Here is a 15,044-nt window from a genome sequence, read left to right as displayed (position 1 = left end):
GGAGGGCCAGGAATCCTCCGGCTCGGAGGGCGAAGCGTCGGGGCCCAGCTGGGCTTGGAGGTTCCTTCCCCTCGCTCGCGCACACGGGTCTTTTCTGCCAACCCCAACCTGCAAGAATGCGGGCCGACGCCGCGGGGCCCATGTCAAAAGAGAGCAGGTGACCACCCGACACGCGTCTTCTTCCTTGACTCGAGTTCCGTGGGGTTGACTCCCGTGCCCATTCAAGGGCGCCCGGATGCAAGAGGGGCAGCTAAACAGTAATATTTCAGCATTTTATTATTGTAAGCCACCCCAAGAACTTTTGCATGGCGTATAAATGTTCATAATAAAACCAACTAGGAGTACCACCCCAACTGGGAAGCATCACGCACACAAAGCAGATAGATAGATAGATATTCCCATTTAGACCGAATAGCTACACTCTTATTGGGGAAGATGGCGACTGGGTCCTCCTGGTGCCAAGTCCAGACCTTCTCTACTCGTCCAGTGCAGCAGCGGGAGGCCCCATTAGCTAAAGTGGTACCTCAGGTTAAAAACAGTTTCAGGTTAAGAACGGACCTCCAGAATGAATTAAGTTCTTAACCTGAGGTACCACTATATACCAATAAAGTGTTTTGAGCACACATGAAATGTGTATATGTTATTGAGTAGGATTGTGTCAAAGAACCAACCTTTCCCATCCACCAGCAAATTTGTAGCTGGTTTCCAGACCAGAACAATAAAAAATTATTGGTAAGTATACAGTTTTGCAAATATCGGGGAGACCACAATAGTTCAAGTATTTTATTATTGCAACTGCAGACATATATTTATATAAGAATATATGCAAACACTGTTAAAGACTTCTTTTTTGGCGAGAATTATGAAGAAATTTACCAAACAAGCATATGCTGAATATTTGCCGCCATGTGGGAATAATTCTTAGCATAATTTAATACAAAGTGTTTCATTTTCTGAAGCTATTGTAGCAGACGTGTCTGTAATGGTCCTTGCACATTATGAAATTCTATGAGTCTATGAACAATATACTATCTAAGCATAGCACACAGGGAAATCCTGCCACCTCAGCTAATCTTAATCTACAGCTCCCAGTCTAAAATAATCTCTTTAGCAGGTACATCTTTAAAAAATCTGGCTTAATCAACGGTGCAAAGATTGATGCAATTCAATCCAACAAGATTTAGCCAATGTAAACATCCTGACTGACACGAAAAGCAACATAAAAAAGAAAAAGTGATGAAATATACGTACAGTATACAGAATTCTTCAGCAGGCTGCTAGGGTTTAAAGTGCTCATAACAGTTTCAATGGGTTTAAATAAAAATGGATTTTGCACCAAGGCTGGTGCTCTCACACTAAAGATGTTGCAGCAAGTGTGCTGAGTTGAAGTGTGTGCAAAGTAGCTGGAAAGTGCATACTGACTTTGCAGGTTAATATGCAGTCAGCAGTTATGATCACATTCCCAACAGCAAACACACACACACAAATGAGAAACATCAGCAGCTCTTAGTAGTAGCTTGCATGCGTGTCTGAAGGCCACATTGGAAATACATCACTCGAACTAGATGGAAGAGTTGCCACTAATTTGCATGTCATTAGCAGTATCTGCATAGCATCTTCCTGAGTCTGACAAATGCCAAACTGTAGAAGCAGCAGGATTGCTGGTGATGGTGGAAGAACCTGTGGCATCTCTGCACTAGCCCACAGAGATGTTTTGGTAGACAGATACCAAAGATGTATGAATCAACATACATTGAATCTGTGCTTTTGCCATCACATACTCAAGCATCTCTCTGCGTTTTGTTTTTACTTTAAAAGCTAGAATACTTGGACTCAAGAAAATTCATGAGAGCTAAATATAAGTGCTTTGTGAACTGTGAGCAGCCCACTCCCCAGCCTAGTCCCCAAAAAGTGACTTTCTCGTACCTTTGTTTTGAATAACCATTAGTGGTAAATTAGAAAAAATTATTCCTTAACCTAAAATTGTTAAGTAAAACTTTCCTAACATCATTTTTTATTATTATTATCTACAGTTTAGTGTCAGCCAGCACACAGTTCAAACTGTCTATGTTTTAAAATGTGTTAATAATAAACATAGAGACACACTATTAAAACATATAAACATGCTAACAATACATTTCATCTTCTCGCAATAAGTAGATTAAGGCTGCAATCCTACACTCACCTACCAGGGAGTAAATCCCAGTTGGCTTACTTCCAGATAAATGTGTCTAGGATGGTGCTGTGTGGCTGCCATCCTAGACACTTTTATCTGGAAGTATGTCTCACTGAACTCAATCGGGGGGGGGGGGTTCCTCCACCAATTGGAATTTTTCTTGGTGTTTCCACCTTGTGCCTTTTAGTTACGTGCACACAAATAACAAACTTCAGTCCAACATGAGTTTTGACTTTTTGTGTACAGGTTCCCACACATAACAACCTGAAGCTATTGTTGTTCATAGAAATGTGCTGGTCTAATTTGAACTGCAATTCTTAACACCTGCCTCTACACAACTACAGGTTGGGATGGCCCACCCATGAGGCAAGTAAAGCAGCCACCTCGGGCAGCAGGATCCACTGGGGGAGCAGATTCTGATGTGGATCTTTCCTCCCACCTTGTTCCTGACGTAGATCTTCCCTCACCCCTTCTTCCCTGGCGGGGAGGGGAGTGGTATTTTGGGGTCTGCCTCAGGTGCCAAAATGTCTTGCCTGACTATAGGTGAAGACAAATGTAACATTTAAAAAGAAAACTCAATCATAGTGTGAGCTTGGCTTCTTCTCAGCTTTGCAGTTGAATGACTCAGTTCAGCTGCCATGCTTCAGGCTGCCTGTTTCTGTTTTTAAAAGTGCAACATACAAGCTTATATATGTCCATTGCTAGTCTTAGTCATTTTTTTAAAGCAGAATTTTTTACAAGCACAAAATTGATCCAGATTTTGGAGGTGGGCTTCTGGGGGACATCATAAGTTCCACCATTCATTGCTAACCATAAGCTGGTCTCTGTTGCAAATGCAGAACTGCCTTTCTTCAAGATATGAGTCTTTTTGAAAAATATAGATTTAGATTAAAAACAGTAACATTTCCTAATTGATCCTAATTGATTTCCTACTATCTCTAATAATGTTATGTCTGTCTTCACTTAATGTTTTTTCTCTATAAAAACAGCCCGGGAGGGGGAACCCACATACCATGTATGATTAAATATAACCCTAAAAAGGGGGAAGTACAGTTAACACCCAGAAAGTGACCCACTTCTCCAGCAATGTAGCCCAACCGCAGCACAGAGTTTTCACAGGCCCAGTGGTTTCAGTTCCCGGAGCTTTGGTAGAGGTATTTGCTTGTTAAGTTTACATTCCTTGGTATTGCATTTTGTTCTGTTTCTTAGCCAGTGCTGGGGGGAAACAAAAGGTTTCAAGGGCCACTTTATGCAAGACGCGGCTCTGGCTCTGTGAACAGGGTGGGTTGTGAAGGAAAAACCGGCAGTTTTATACAGGAGGCAGTGGTGCAGGTCGAGAAGGGTAAATTGGTTCCTGAGTTTTTGCAGTCTTCAGCACAGGGGGTGGAGGCCTGCAACAAAGGACGAAGGGTCAAATGTCAGCCTGTTTGTTGACTTACCTGCCTTTTCATCAATTCTGTTTGAATCAGCCTTCCCCAAATTGGTGCCCTCCAGGCAGTGCTGGCTGGGGCTGATAGGAGTTGTAGTCCAAAGCATCCAAAGGACCCCAGGTTGTGGGAGGCTGGTTTAAATAAATATGCATGAAACATGTTCCCAGCATTCATTTTCCCCAAGTGCTGATTCAGGGATGGGAGAAGTGTACATGTTCCCAGCATTCATTTTCCCCAAGTGCTGATTCAGGGATGGGAGAAGTGTGTTTCTCCATAAGTTTGTGGACTACAGGAGTGTATGAGGTGTTAGGGGAGGTGTAGAACCTCTGGTCCCCTTCATGGATCACTGCCTTGTTGTGGCAAAGGGGCTTGAATAACTCCAAGAAGCTGTGAGCCATGCCGTGCAGGGCCACCCAAGACGGACAGATCATAGCCGAGAGTTTAGACTAAATGTGATCCACCTGGAGAAGGAACTGGCAATCCACTCCAGTATTTTGCCAAGAAAACGCCATGGACATAAAAAAGGAGAAGCTTTGAGAAGAAAGAAAGAGTTTCCAAGGCATGCTCTGGTTCATGGGGTCATGGAGACTAAGACGACTAAACAACAAAAGAACCTCTGGTGAGAGACACGTCATGCTCCTTCTGGGGTAGTTTGTCCATCTTTGACCCCACTCAGCTCTCACCTGTGGCTCCTAGAAACTGTCAGCATGTGACAGCAGCCACTCCCCTGGGAAACAGCTTCAATTGGCCAGCTAAACCAGGTGAGGGTAGCCAGTGGGTCTCAGACCTTTGGTGAGTTAAGGTCTTCTGCTGCCTGTGAAGACAGGCTCCAGCGGATTGAGCAGACAAGACCAATAGTGGGTTTAATCTTCAAGAGAGGATTTATGCTGTAGAGAGAAATGAGGGGCAGATGGGCCTCATCCACCTGCGAAAGAAGCCCACCTAGGAGAAGAACCACTTTGATCCCAAGCCTACGCTGCATTGTGGAACATCTTCAGAAGAACAAAAGGCTAAGAGTAAGCTCTACACAAATTCAGAGTGGAGTCCCTAAGGCAGTTGGATGGCATCTTATATGCCTCCTTTGGGCAACTCCTGCAGCCCAGCTGGGCCAAATGTATTGCTCGGCTTTCCTTTGGTCCACATCAGAAAGGCCGAGAGGGGGGTCTTGTCATCTGGGCAGCCCAGGACCTCCATACACACTGCCCAAGCTTGCACCTCAGAGAGGTCTCTTTGGTGCTGCTAATGCAGCGAAAATAATGTGATTTGACCTAACCCTTGGAGGCGTACTCACTTATCTCCTGAGACAGATAGATGACACACAGGTGGACTACAACTCTCATCAACCACAGCCAGTGTGGGCAGCAATGATGGGAGTTGGACCAGGGCAGGGGTGCATGGACACAATTGTGTGTGGACACAATACAACCTAATCATGCTTTATCAGACCTAATATCATTACATCTGAACTAAACAATGTGCAAACAAACTATATTTATTATTATTGATCACAATTATATTGATTCCTTCCTCCAAAGGAACCCCGGGCAACTTATATGGAGTGATGCCTTTTGATCCTCATAACCTTACAAGATTATGCAGAGAGTTAATTGACTGGCCTAGGGTGGCACAGTGAGCTTTGAAGCTGAATCAGGATTGGAACTCTGCTCCAAGCCCAGCCCCTTGAGCTGCTTCTAGCTCTCACACAAGAAAAACTATAACCCAGGACCACAAGCTGTGACTTTCTCTGCATTGCCGTTACCAACCTCATTGGGATGCAGTGCTGCTCCATAGATGGCCCCATGGCTGCCGGAGAGGGAAGGGGAGAAGTGTAGTGATAAGTGTCACAATACGGTTGCAGATTAGCTGTGTAAGCTGGCACAGGGTATCTGTTTGCTTGTGTGCTCTGCAAGGAAACCAGTGTAAGCAAAGGTTGTTTTTAAAATATAAAGTTCACTAGTGAGGATTCTGTTCAGTGGCATGAGTTGATGGTACCCAGAAATAGACACAAACTTCATTTTCAGAGTCCTTCAGTAAAACACAGCAAGCGTTACAGCTGTGGCACTGGCGGAGGAAGGGGGGTGCGGTGGGTGCGGCCCGCCCTGAGTGTCATCTGTTCTCATCCTGAAGCAAAGTTCTTAACCTGAAGCACTATTTACGGGTTAGCGGAGTATGTAACCTGAAGCGTATGTAACCTGAAACATATGTAACCCGAGGTACCACTGTATACCAAATGACTGTAGTAGGACCTCTAAGCAGTTCACAAGATGATCAATAAAAAATTATCAATAAAAACAACTATGTGAATACAATTAAAATTAACAGTAATTTTTTTAAAAAACAACAGGTCAATATCTTGCAATCTAGATAGGCTTGCCTAAACAAAAATGTTTTAAGTAGGTGCCAGAAAGAGTACAGCAAACATGCCTGCCTGGTGTCCATGGTTAGGTGCTGCCACACTAAAAGACTGATTCCTTACAACTGCAGAAGGAGTGTTCTGTGGCACCTGAAACAGAGCCAGTTCCACAGACCAAAGCAGTAGAGCATAAGGCGATCCCACAAGTGAACTGGCCCCAAGCCATTAAGGGATAAAACTTGGAATAGATGGACCAGCTTCCTATAGTCCCAAGTATTTTCTGTGTCATTTTCCTCCACCTTGTTCTGACCCACTTCCCAAGGCTGTGTGTGGATCCTCTCCTGTGTTTTTCAAAAACTCCCTTTCCTTCCATAACAGGCCCAGGCCCCGTCTTGAAGTAAAATTATATCCCAGCTCAAGATTATGATTTGTCCAAGCTGCTTCACATTATTCTGCCTGAAGGACAGCATTCTGCAATGTGACCCCCTCCAGATGTTTTCATCTGCAAGCCATGCTGACATCTCAAACACACCAGATGAGGAAGGACCACTATCCAATGTCATCCTGCCCCCACACTCAGATTATCAGGCTTCTCTCATTAAAGCACTTGGCTTCCTTCTCCCAGAGAATCCTGGGGGCCGTAGTTTGTTAAGGAAGCTGGGAATTCTTAGCTGATAGCATGTAAGGGATTCCCCAATAGAAAATTCTCCAGATTCTCACTGTGTAACAATTCCCAATATTGAGGTAGAGGTGGGGGTGGGATGGGAGAACCACACCAGCCACTATTTGGACCGGGGCAGAAAGCAGAGAGGCCAGAGCCAATGGCAGGCAGAGCCAACGAATTCCAGTGTTTCCCCCAACTTTCTCCTGCCTGCTGAGTTCTACAAGGGCAACACTGAGAAAGAGGAAGCTGTCAGCCAGGGCCTCTTCCCTCTGGACCAGATGCAAGGAAAAAGGCTGGCATGTGGGAGCTGGCTGAGGTTGGTGGGGCAGGGCCCTTTCCTCATAGCCCTGCCTCCCCTGAACCACATCCATTGCTGGTACGTATTTGTAGTGCAGCTATGGCTCCTGTCCATTCTAAGTGGCCTTCCACCACTTTATTCTTCCAAGCCCCACCACTAGTCAAGATCAGGAAAGCTCTTACCATAGGAGCCGACATGTCCCTTGTAGAATAGGGAATGTTTGGTGGGTAGGAAGCATGTACAGACTCCTGCGTCCTATTGTCTGACCTTCTTCTGAAACGCCTAAATAAAACAACACAGATTGATTGATGACATCCTATGCAGGCCTGTAGACACCTTGCTATACTCATATAGAGCATTCTTTACATAGCCCAAGTTGTTCATTTGCAGTTCTGCCTGTGGCAAAATTTCCACACCAAATTTGGGATCCATAGCTTTCTAATAATAATAATAATAATAATAATAATAATAGTAGGGTTGACATAATTTTGAAGAGCAAAGAAGAGGACACATTTGCCGACTTCCCCTTTTATTATGGATCACTATGACGACTCTCATTTTACATACTCATGTAAAAGAGTATGTGTCCTGGAAAAAGAGGACATATGGCAACCCTAATTTATCAATTAGATTTATATACCACCATTCATCATAAGATCTCAGGGTGGTTCATGGTTCACAGAACAAAATAATGATTTGACCTGATCCAAGTAGATTCCCATGATTGGTAAGCTATGTCTGGAAATATTCAAGCAAGAACTTGGATATCAGCTTCAGCTTCAAACATGCAAACCAAACTGGTTTATGCAAAACAAATGTATCTGCCAGGTAAAGATGCAGCTGAGCCAAAATGGGTTTGCAGCTGAATGCCCAGAGCCATGTAAGTCCCAATGAGCAGCTGATTCCCAGCAGTGGAACCAGTCACCTGGTGTAATTGTGCCATTGGTGATTACTAGGTCAGTTGCCCCTCTTGCCTGGCAAACCTGGTCTGCCAGGAGTGGGGGAGAGAAGGGTCATGCACCCTATTCCTGTGATACAGAGAAGCCGTTTAAGCAAGAGCCGCATTCCTCAAAGATCCCCTTTCTAGATCATTCTCCAAGGGAAGGTGGGGAGGGAGAGAGAGCATAGTTTCTGAGGATGGTAACAAACCCTTAATTACAGAGGCATTTATTTAAACTGGCACAAACCTTACACAATTAGGGGAAAGAGGGGCACATTGATGCACGGGGCACATTGATGCACCAACAATATTTCAATATCAAGAAATGTTATTCGTGTTGCCACATCACTAAAACATGTCTATACATGTGTGAGTACAACAGTTACAACCGCACCGCCCACCAATTAGCCGTTGGTGTTTGACGAGAGTAGGTGTGTTTTTTGCATGGCCAACTAAAAAATTACGTGAAATGTAAAAGTGTTCCAACACTGTTTTACATCGTTTAGTTAAGATTTAAAAATACCAAAGGTACTATAAGTTATTCAACTCAGTAATCAGGATTACACGTGGTTTTATTAATAATTGTTAGTTTTTTTTTAAATGCCTGTTGGGGCACTTTGATACACTAAGACGCGGGGCACATTGATACATATAAAAGTGCCCCGCTAGTGTACAATAGTGCCCCAATATACAAGTTTGCATGAAATCTCTAAAGTCAATAAATTTGAAAAGAAAAAACTTGTTTACTACGTGGCCAAAGTCATTTCTAAATATAATATGACCGATTATCAAGTGTCATATCTCAGGAAAAAAACAGGATCTTGTATGTTTGTCTTCCCCATTGTAGAAGATAAGGCAAGTGTTGATTCCAAGAATGTTGTTTTGCCGTTGCCAAAACCAAATTTCCCAAAGGGTAGACTCCACCATGGGAGCAGGGCCAGGGCGGAAGAGTGCTGGAGTCCTGTCTAGTCATGTTATATGGGATCAATTCCAATCTGTTACCTCCGAGGATTGGACGAGTGAAACTGACCACCTGTCTCCTTGATCCCTGCCCATCCTGGCTAATAATAGGGAGCTTGGAAGGGCTGGGCAATGGGCTCTGCGGGGTGGTGTATGCTTCCCTCTGCGATAGAGCCTTCCCAGACCTGCTGAAAGAGGCAGTCATTAAACCGCTTCTCAAAAAAACATCTTTAGACCTGGCCAATATGGTAAACTATTGTCCAGTGTCAAATCTTCCATTCTTCAGCAAGGTGATTGAGCGGGTGGTTGCTCAACAACTCCAGGCACGCCTGGAAGATGCAGACCATTAGGATCCCTTCCAGTTGGGATTCAGGCCTCATCATGGGACTAAAACTGCCTTGGTCACGCTGGTCGATGATCTCCGGTGGGCTAGGGACAAAGGTGAAAGCTGTTTCCTAGTTCTGCTGGATCTCTCAGCGGCTTTTGACACCATCGACCATAACATCCTTCTGGACCATCTAGAGGAGCTGGGAGCTGGGGGCACCGCTATACAATGGTTCCGCTCCTTCCTCCTGGGCTATGTCCAGAAAGTGGTGTTGCGGGATGAGTGTTCAAACCCCTGGGCTCTCACTTGTGGGGTGCCTTAGGGTTCCGTCCTCTTCCCCCATGCTTTTTAACATGAAGCCACTGCACGAGATCATCATGGGGGTTGGGCTGGGTGTTCATCAATACGTGGGTGACACCCAGCTCTACCTCTCTTTTAAATCAGAACCAGTGAGGGCAGTGAAGGTCCTGTGTGAGTGCCTGGGGATGGTTGGAGGATGGATGGCGGCTAACAGATTGAGGTTGAATCCTGAGAAGACAGAAGTAGTGTTCTTGGTGGACAGGGGGCGGGCGGGTGTGGGGGACTCTCTGGTCCTGAATGGGGCAACTGTGCCCCTGAAGGAGCAGGTGTGCTGCCTGGGAGTCATTTGGACTCACAGCTGTCCATGGAGGCACAGGTCAATTCTGTGTCCAGGGCGGCTGTCTACCAGCTCCATCTGGTACGCATGCTGAGGCCCTACCTGCCCGTGGACTGTCTCGTCAGAGTGGTGTATGCAGACTGGTGACTGGGAGCAGTCACCGAGACCACATAACACCGGTTTTGAAAGATCTACATTTGCTCCCAGTACGTTTCCGAGCACAATTCAAAGTGTTGGTGTTGACCTTTAAGGCCCTAAATGGCCTCGGTCCTGTATACCTGAAGGAGCGTCTCCACCCCCATCGTTCAGCCCAGATAATGAGGTCCAGCACCGAGGGCCTTCTGGTGGTTCCCTCACTGCGAGAAGCCAAGTTACAAGGAACCAGGCAGAGGGCCTTTTCAGTAGTGGCGCCCGCCCTGTGGAACGCCGTCCCATCAGATGTCAAAGAGATAAACAACTATCTGACATTTAGAAGACTTCTGAAGGCAGCCCTGTTTAGGGAAGTTTTTACTGACTGATATTTTATTGTGTTTTTAATCTTTTTTGGAAGCCGCCCAGAGTGGCTGGGGAAACCCAGCCAGATGGGCAGGGTATTAACAACAACAAAAAAACAACAATATTACTATTTTTTGACTAATGTAAGTTCTTACACTTTTTAAGTTTTTCCAAAGTTTTCTTTTTAATGGATAGGTGTTTGAGGAAAGATTAATATAAATTTTGATGCTTTGTTAAGAAAACCTGCCATAAAGTCTATGATATGTGTGAAACACTGTAAGTTTTGATATATAATTTAGATTTTAAGCAACAAATTGTAAGGCTGATTATGACCTCTCACAATAAAAACTGTTTTTTCATAATTTTTTGCAAATAATTACCATTCTCATACAATTTATGCTTTGTATCGAAGTGCCGCATTGGTGGGGCTGAATGATACAAAACCCATTTTTTACTCAAGTCATTATATATGGAGTATAGTATCTAGATCAAGGGAAGTAATAGTGCCACTGTATTCTGCTCTGGTCAGACCTCACCTGGAGTACTGTGTCCAGTTCTGGGCACCACAGTTCAAGAAGGACACTGACAAACTGGAACGTGTCCAGAGGAGGGCAATCAAAATGGTCAAAGGCCTGGAAACGATGCCTTATGAGGAACGGCTAAGGGAGCTGGGCATGTTTAGCCTGGAGAAGAGGAGGTTAAGGGGTGATATGATAGCCATGTTCAAATATATAAAAGGATGTCACATAGAGGAGGGAGAAAGGTTGTTTTCTGCTGCTCCAGAGAAGCGGACACGGAGCAATGGATCCAAACTACAAGAAAGAAGATTCCACCTAAACATTAGGAAGAACTTCCTGACAGTAAGAGCTGTTTGACAGTGGAATTTGCTGCCAAGGAGTGTGGTGGAGTCTCCTTCTTTGGAGGTCTTTAAGCAGAGGCTTGACAACCATATGTCAGGAGTGCTCTGATGGTGTTTCCTGCTTGGCAGGGGGTTGAACTCGATGGCCCTTGTGGGCTCTTCCAACTCTATGATTCTATGATTCTATATTCCGCTCCTTCCTCCTGGGCCGTGTTCAGAAAGTGGTGGTGGGGGATGAGTGTTCAGACCCCTGGGCTCTCACTTGTGGGGTGCCTCAGGGTTCTGTCCTCTACCCCATGCTTTTCAACATTTACATGCAGCCGCTGGGAGAGATCATCAGGAGGTTTGGGCTGGGTGTTCATCAGTATGCGGATGATACCCAGCTCTACCTCTCTTTTAAATCAGAACCAGTGAAGGCGGTGAAGGTCCTGTGTGAGTGTCTGGAGGCGGTTGGAGGATGGATGGCGGCTAACAGATTGAGGTTGAATCCTGACAAGACAGAAGTACTGTTTTTGGGGGACAGGAGGCGGGCAGGTGTGGAGGATTCCCTGGTCCTGAATGGGGTAACTGTGCCCCTGAAGGACCAGGTGCGCAGCCTGGGAGTCATTTTGGACTCACCGCTGTCCATGGAGGCACAGGTCAAATCTGTGTCCAGGGCAGCTGTTTACCAGCTCCATCTGGTACATAGGCTGAGACCTTATCTGCCTGCGGACTGTCTCGCCAGAGTGGTGCATGCTCTGGTTATCTCCTGCTTGGACTACTGCAATGCACTCTATGTGGGGCTACCTTTGAAGGTGACTCGGAAACTACAACTAATCCAGAATGCGGCAGCTAGACTGGTGACTGGGGGCGGCCGCCGAGACCATATAACACTGGTCTTGAAAGACCTACATTGGCTCCCAGTACGTTTCCGAGCACAATTCAAAGTGTTGGTGCTGACCTTTAAAGCCCTAAATGGCCTCGGTCCAGTATACCTGAAGGAGCGTCTCCACCCCCATCATTCTGCCCGGATGCTGAGGTCCAGTGCCGAGGGCCTTCTGGCGGTTCCCTCATTGCGAGAAGCAAAGCTACAGGGAACCAGGCAGAGGGCCTTCTCGGTAGTGGCGCCCGCCCTGTGGAACGCCCTTCCAGCAGATGTCAAAGCGATAAACAACTACCTGACATTCAGAAGACATCTTAAGGCAGCCCTTTTTCAGGGAAGTTTTTAACGTGTGATATTTTACTGTATTTTTGGTTTCTATGGAAGCTGCCCAGAGTGGTGGGGAGGCCCAGCCAGATGGGCGGGGTATAAATAATAAATAATAATAATTCTCATTATCTTCTACCTTTAACGGTTCTTATGATTGCTATTATAATATTGATTAGTTATGTCATGCATCAAGCCAAAAATTTTATTATTTTACTCATTAAAATATGAGATTGAATTTTTCTGTATCAATCAGCCCCACTTCCCCTAACTAACAAAGGTCCAATCTGGCATAAGCTAAACAGAGTGATGTTATTCCTGCCCCCACCAAATGGTACAGAATGCAAGAAACCACGTTCCACACTCTATGCCCACAGTGAGGATGGTGTGATCATGGAAGTTGATTAATCCTTCACCTGCACTAACCTTGACAGAGTAATTCTCTGGCCTGCAGGCACTAGCATCCCTTCCTGTGCCTCCTCTGCTACCTATGAAAGATCTCAATAAATACCCCCTCAAAATTCCACAATGCACAAGATTCTTCCTTGCTAGTTCCTGTTGGCTCAGCTTGTTCTACACTGAACAGGCAACCTGTAACATACCCAAATTTCACTTAACCCCAGGATTAAGTGTGCGAGGGTGGGGTGCCAGTACACACACCGTGGCAGCCATTTTGTGCCATGCTCCAAACCCCCTGGCAGTCATTTGTGATGGCGCCCACAGCACTTTCTCAAAATTCCAAATATGCCCACTGGTCCAAAAGGGATGGTGACCCCTGATCGAATGTCTCAGGTTTGTGTGTGGTGGCATTACAGAGAACACTTTGCGGAGTCTTGCAATTGTTCTCTAAGTGAACAGAACACACTGGATGTGACTTTTCTATGCAGACGCTTGTATAGCAATTCCACGATTCAGCCATACCAAGAATTTCTTAGAGAAAATCTGTAAATTTAAGAGTCAATCCCATGCTTTGCCTGCAAAATTTCCAGGGAAGGCTCCTACCTGAAACACTGGGGAGTCACTGTCATTCAGAGTAAGCAACACTGAAATACTTGACCTTGTCTGACTTCTCCAATTGTTTTCTGACAGCGTGTAGAGAACAAAACAGGGCTGGCAAACTAGGGGGAACTGGCTGGTGTTCAGTTGGTTCTAGAAAAACCAATTCTTCCCTATTTTGCAGAATACACAATGCCCCTGGCAGAGGGACACATCCAATTTTGGGAATGTAACACACACACACAAACACACACACACTTGCTGCCAGTGCTCCTCTTTTACCTGTGTTGCGAAGCGGCATCCACAAAGAGCTGGCAGGGGCACTGACTTCCAGTGAGATATCACAGGATCTTGTGTGCTGTGCGAGATCTCGGAAATTTCAGTGAGATCTCATGAGATCTTGCTGCAAACCAGCACTGTTGCAGGCAGCCGCTGCCTCTTAGGCTTCTACTGCTCAAGGCAGGCACCTCACCTTGCCTCACCAGTGGACCGGGCCTGGCACCAGTGCTGCACACAGAGCCTTTAAATGCCTTTGTTCTGCCAGAGAATTCCTAGTCAGCTTTCCACACAGCAGGGGGGCGGACAGAAAATACTTACCCACAACAAGCCTCTATCAACGGCATTAAGGATGACACCAACTGATTCCTCGCAAGGTAAGTGAAGAGCAAAAGCAACAGGAGAGGGAGAATCAGGCAGAAGAATGCCAGCAGCCAGTTTCTTGTGGTATTATCCACATCTGAAAGAGAGAGAGAATAAACAAAGAAAGAAAATTAGCAACAACAGGAACAATGGTTACCTTTCTGCAGGGTGGGAATTACAAACTTCCTCAACCCCATTGAGGGAGAAAAGGAATGCTGTGAGCTTGTTAAATCAGTCAACAGTTTCAACCTCTGCTCTTTTCAAAATCCAAAGCAGTTTACAAATGCGTATAATGCACATAACAAGATTAGTATCGGTCATTTAAAGTAGCTGGGTTCTTATGGACCTGTTGGTAATCTCAGTACCCTTTCTTCCCATTGGGCAGAACATGGAAAGGCAGGGCAAGCTTACTTTTTCCTGAGCACAACTGACTCCAGGGATGGCCACGGTGGTGCCCTCCAAGTGTACTCGACTACAACTCCCATTAGCTCCAACCACTATGACCTATGGTCAGGGAGGATTATGCTTGTTGTTGTACAACAGCTGCAGTTTACCACGCTGGCTACCATCTCTGACTAGACTACTGACTCTGCTTTTCTCCCATATAATCAAAATGTAGATTTGCAGTGCCCCATTACAAAGAGCAGGGAGGGAGGCAAGAGAGAAGACAGCTTGCCCAAGAGCAGTGGCTATGGCATGGGAGGGAGAATAGAGGGAAAGTGCTGGTTTGAAACCAGGCTTCCTTACAGCAAGGGAGTCGGGAAAGGCTCTATTGTGTTAGCTTTTGGTGTTGGCGTCCGTGTTGCATCCCTCTCTGCTATTTCTTTTTGTAACCTGTCATGTTGCCTTCAACATGAAGCTCCAGATTCAATGTATCAACAAGCAAACAACATCCATCAGCTCTAAGTGAGCAAGCTAACTGGACAGGTTTGCTCTTAAGGTTCAGCTTGTCTTTAAGGTACAGCAACATCTCCATCATAGCAAGCGGGTGGAAAGGGAGCTGCAAAATAAGCCTAGAAATATGGGTGGCCTGTGTGCCAGGGAGAGTTGAGAAAGGGAAGGAGAAGGGAGGGGAAATGGGGTGCA

The 15,044-nt window shown here is 45.6% G+C and overlaps 1 protein-coding gene and 1 long non-coding RNA gene across 3 annotated transcripts in view; one reads left to right on the top strand and one right to left on the bottom strand.

Moving 5' to 3' along the window:
- The first annotated feature begins 27 nt into the window (after positions 1-27).
- LOC310750765 lies at positions 28-6,583 on the top strand. The gene is made up of 2 exons (XR_014542248.1): positions 28-157; positions 6,338-6,583. It is a non-coding gene; the product is annotated as an uncharacterized lncRNA (long non-coding RNA).
- The window catches only part of ADAM9 (ADAM metallopeptidase domain 9), a 108,003-nt gene continuing 93,728 nt past the window's right edge, over positions 770-15,044 (bottom strand). The window contains exons 19-23 of one of the 2 annotated variants that reach the window (XR_014542092.1): positions 13,917-14,055; positions 7,104-7,203; positions 5,370-5,509; positions 2,290-3,567; positions 770-2,231 (exon numbers count right to left, since the gene is read on the bottom strand). Coding sequence is in view for 1 of the 2 variants with exons in the window: in XM_083588501.1 (XP_083444627.1) it covers positions 3,486-3,567; positions 5,370-5,509; positions 7,104-7,203; positions 13,917-14,055 (461 nt within the window). In the remaining variant the exon portion in view is untranslated. Of the gene's footprint in view, positions 3,568-5,369; positions 5,510-7,103; positions 7,204-13,916; positions 14,056-15,044 lie in introns of both variants that reach the window. The other variant, XM_083588501.1, reaches the window with a different exon arrangement.

Source organism: Podarcis filfolensis (genome assembly GCF_964270895.1).
Source record: "Podarcis filfolensis genome assembly, chromosome: 15".
Lineage (NCBI taxonomy): Eukaryota > Metazoa > Chordata > Lepidosauria > Squamata > Lacertidae > Podarcis > Podarcis filfolensis.
The sequence above is the reverse complement of the archived record's forward strand: the minus strand, read 5'-3'. Positions and strand labels throughout refer to the sequence as shown.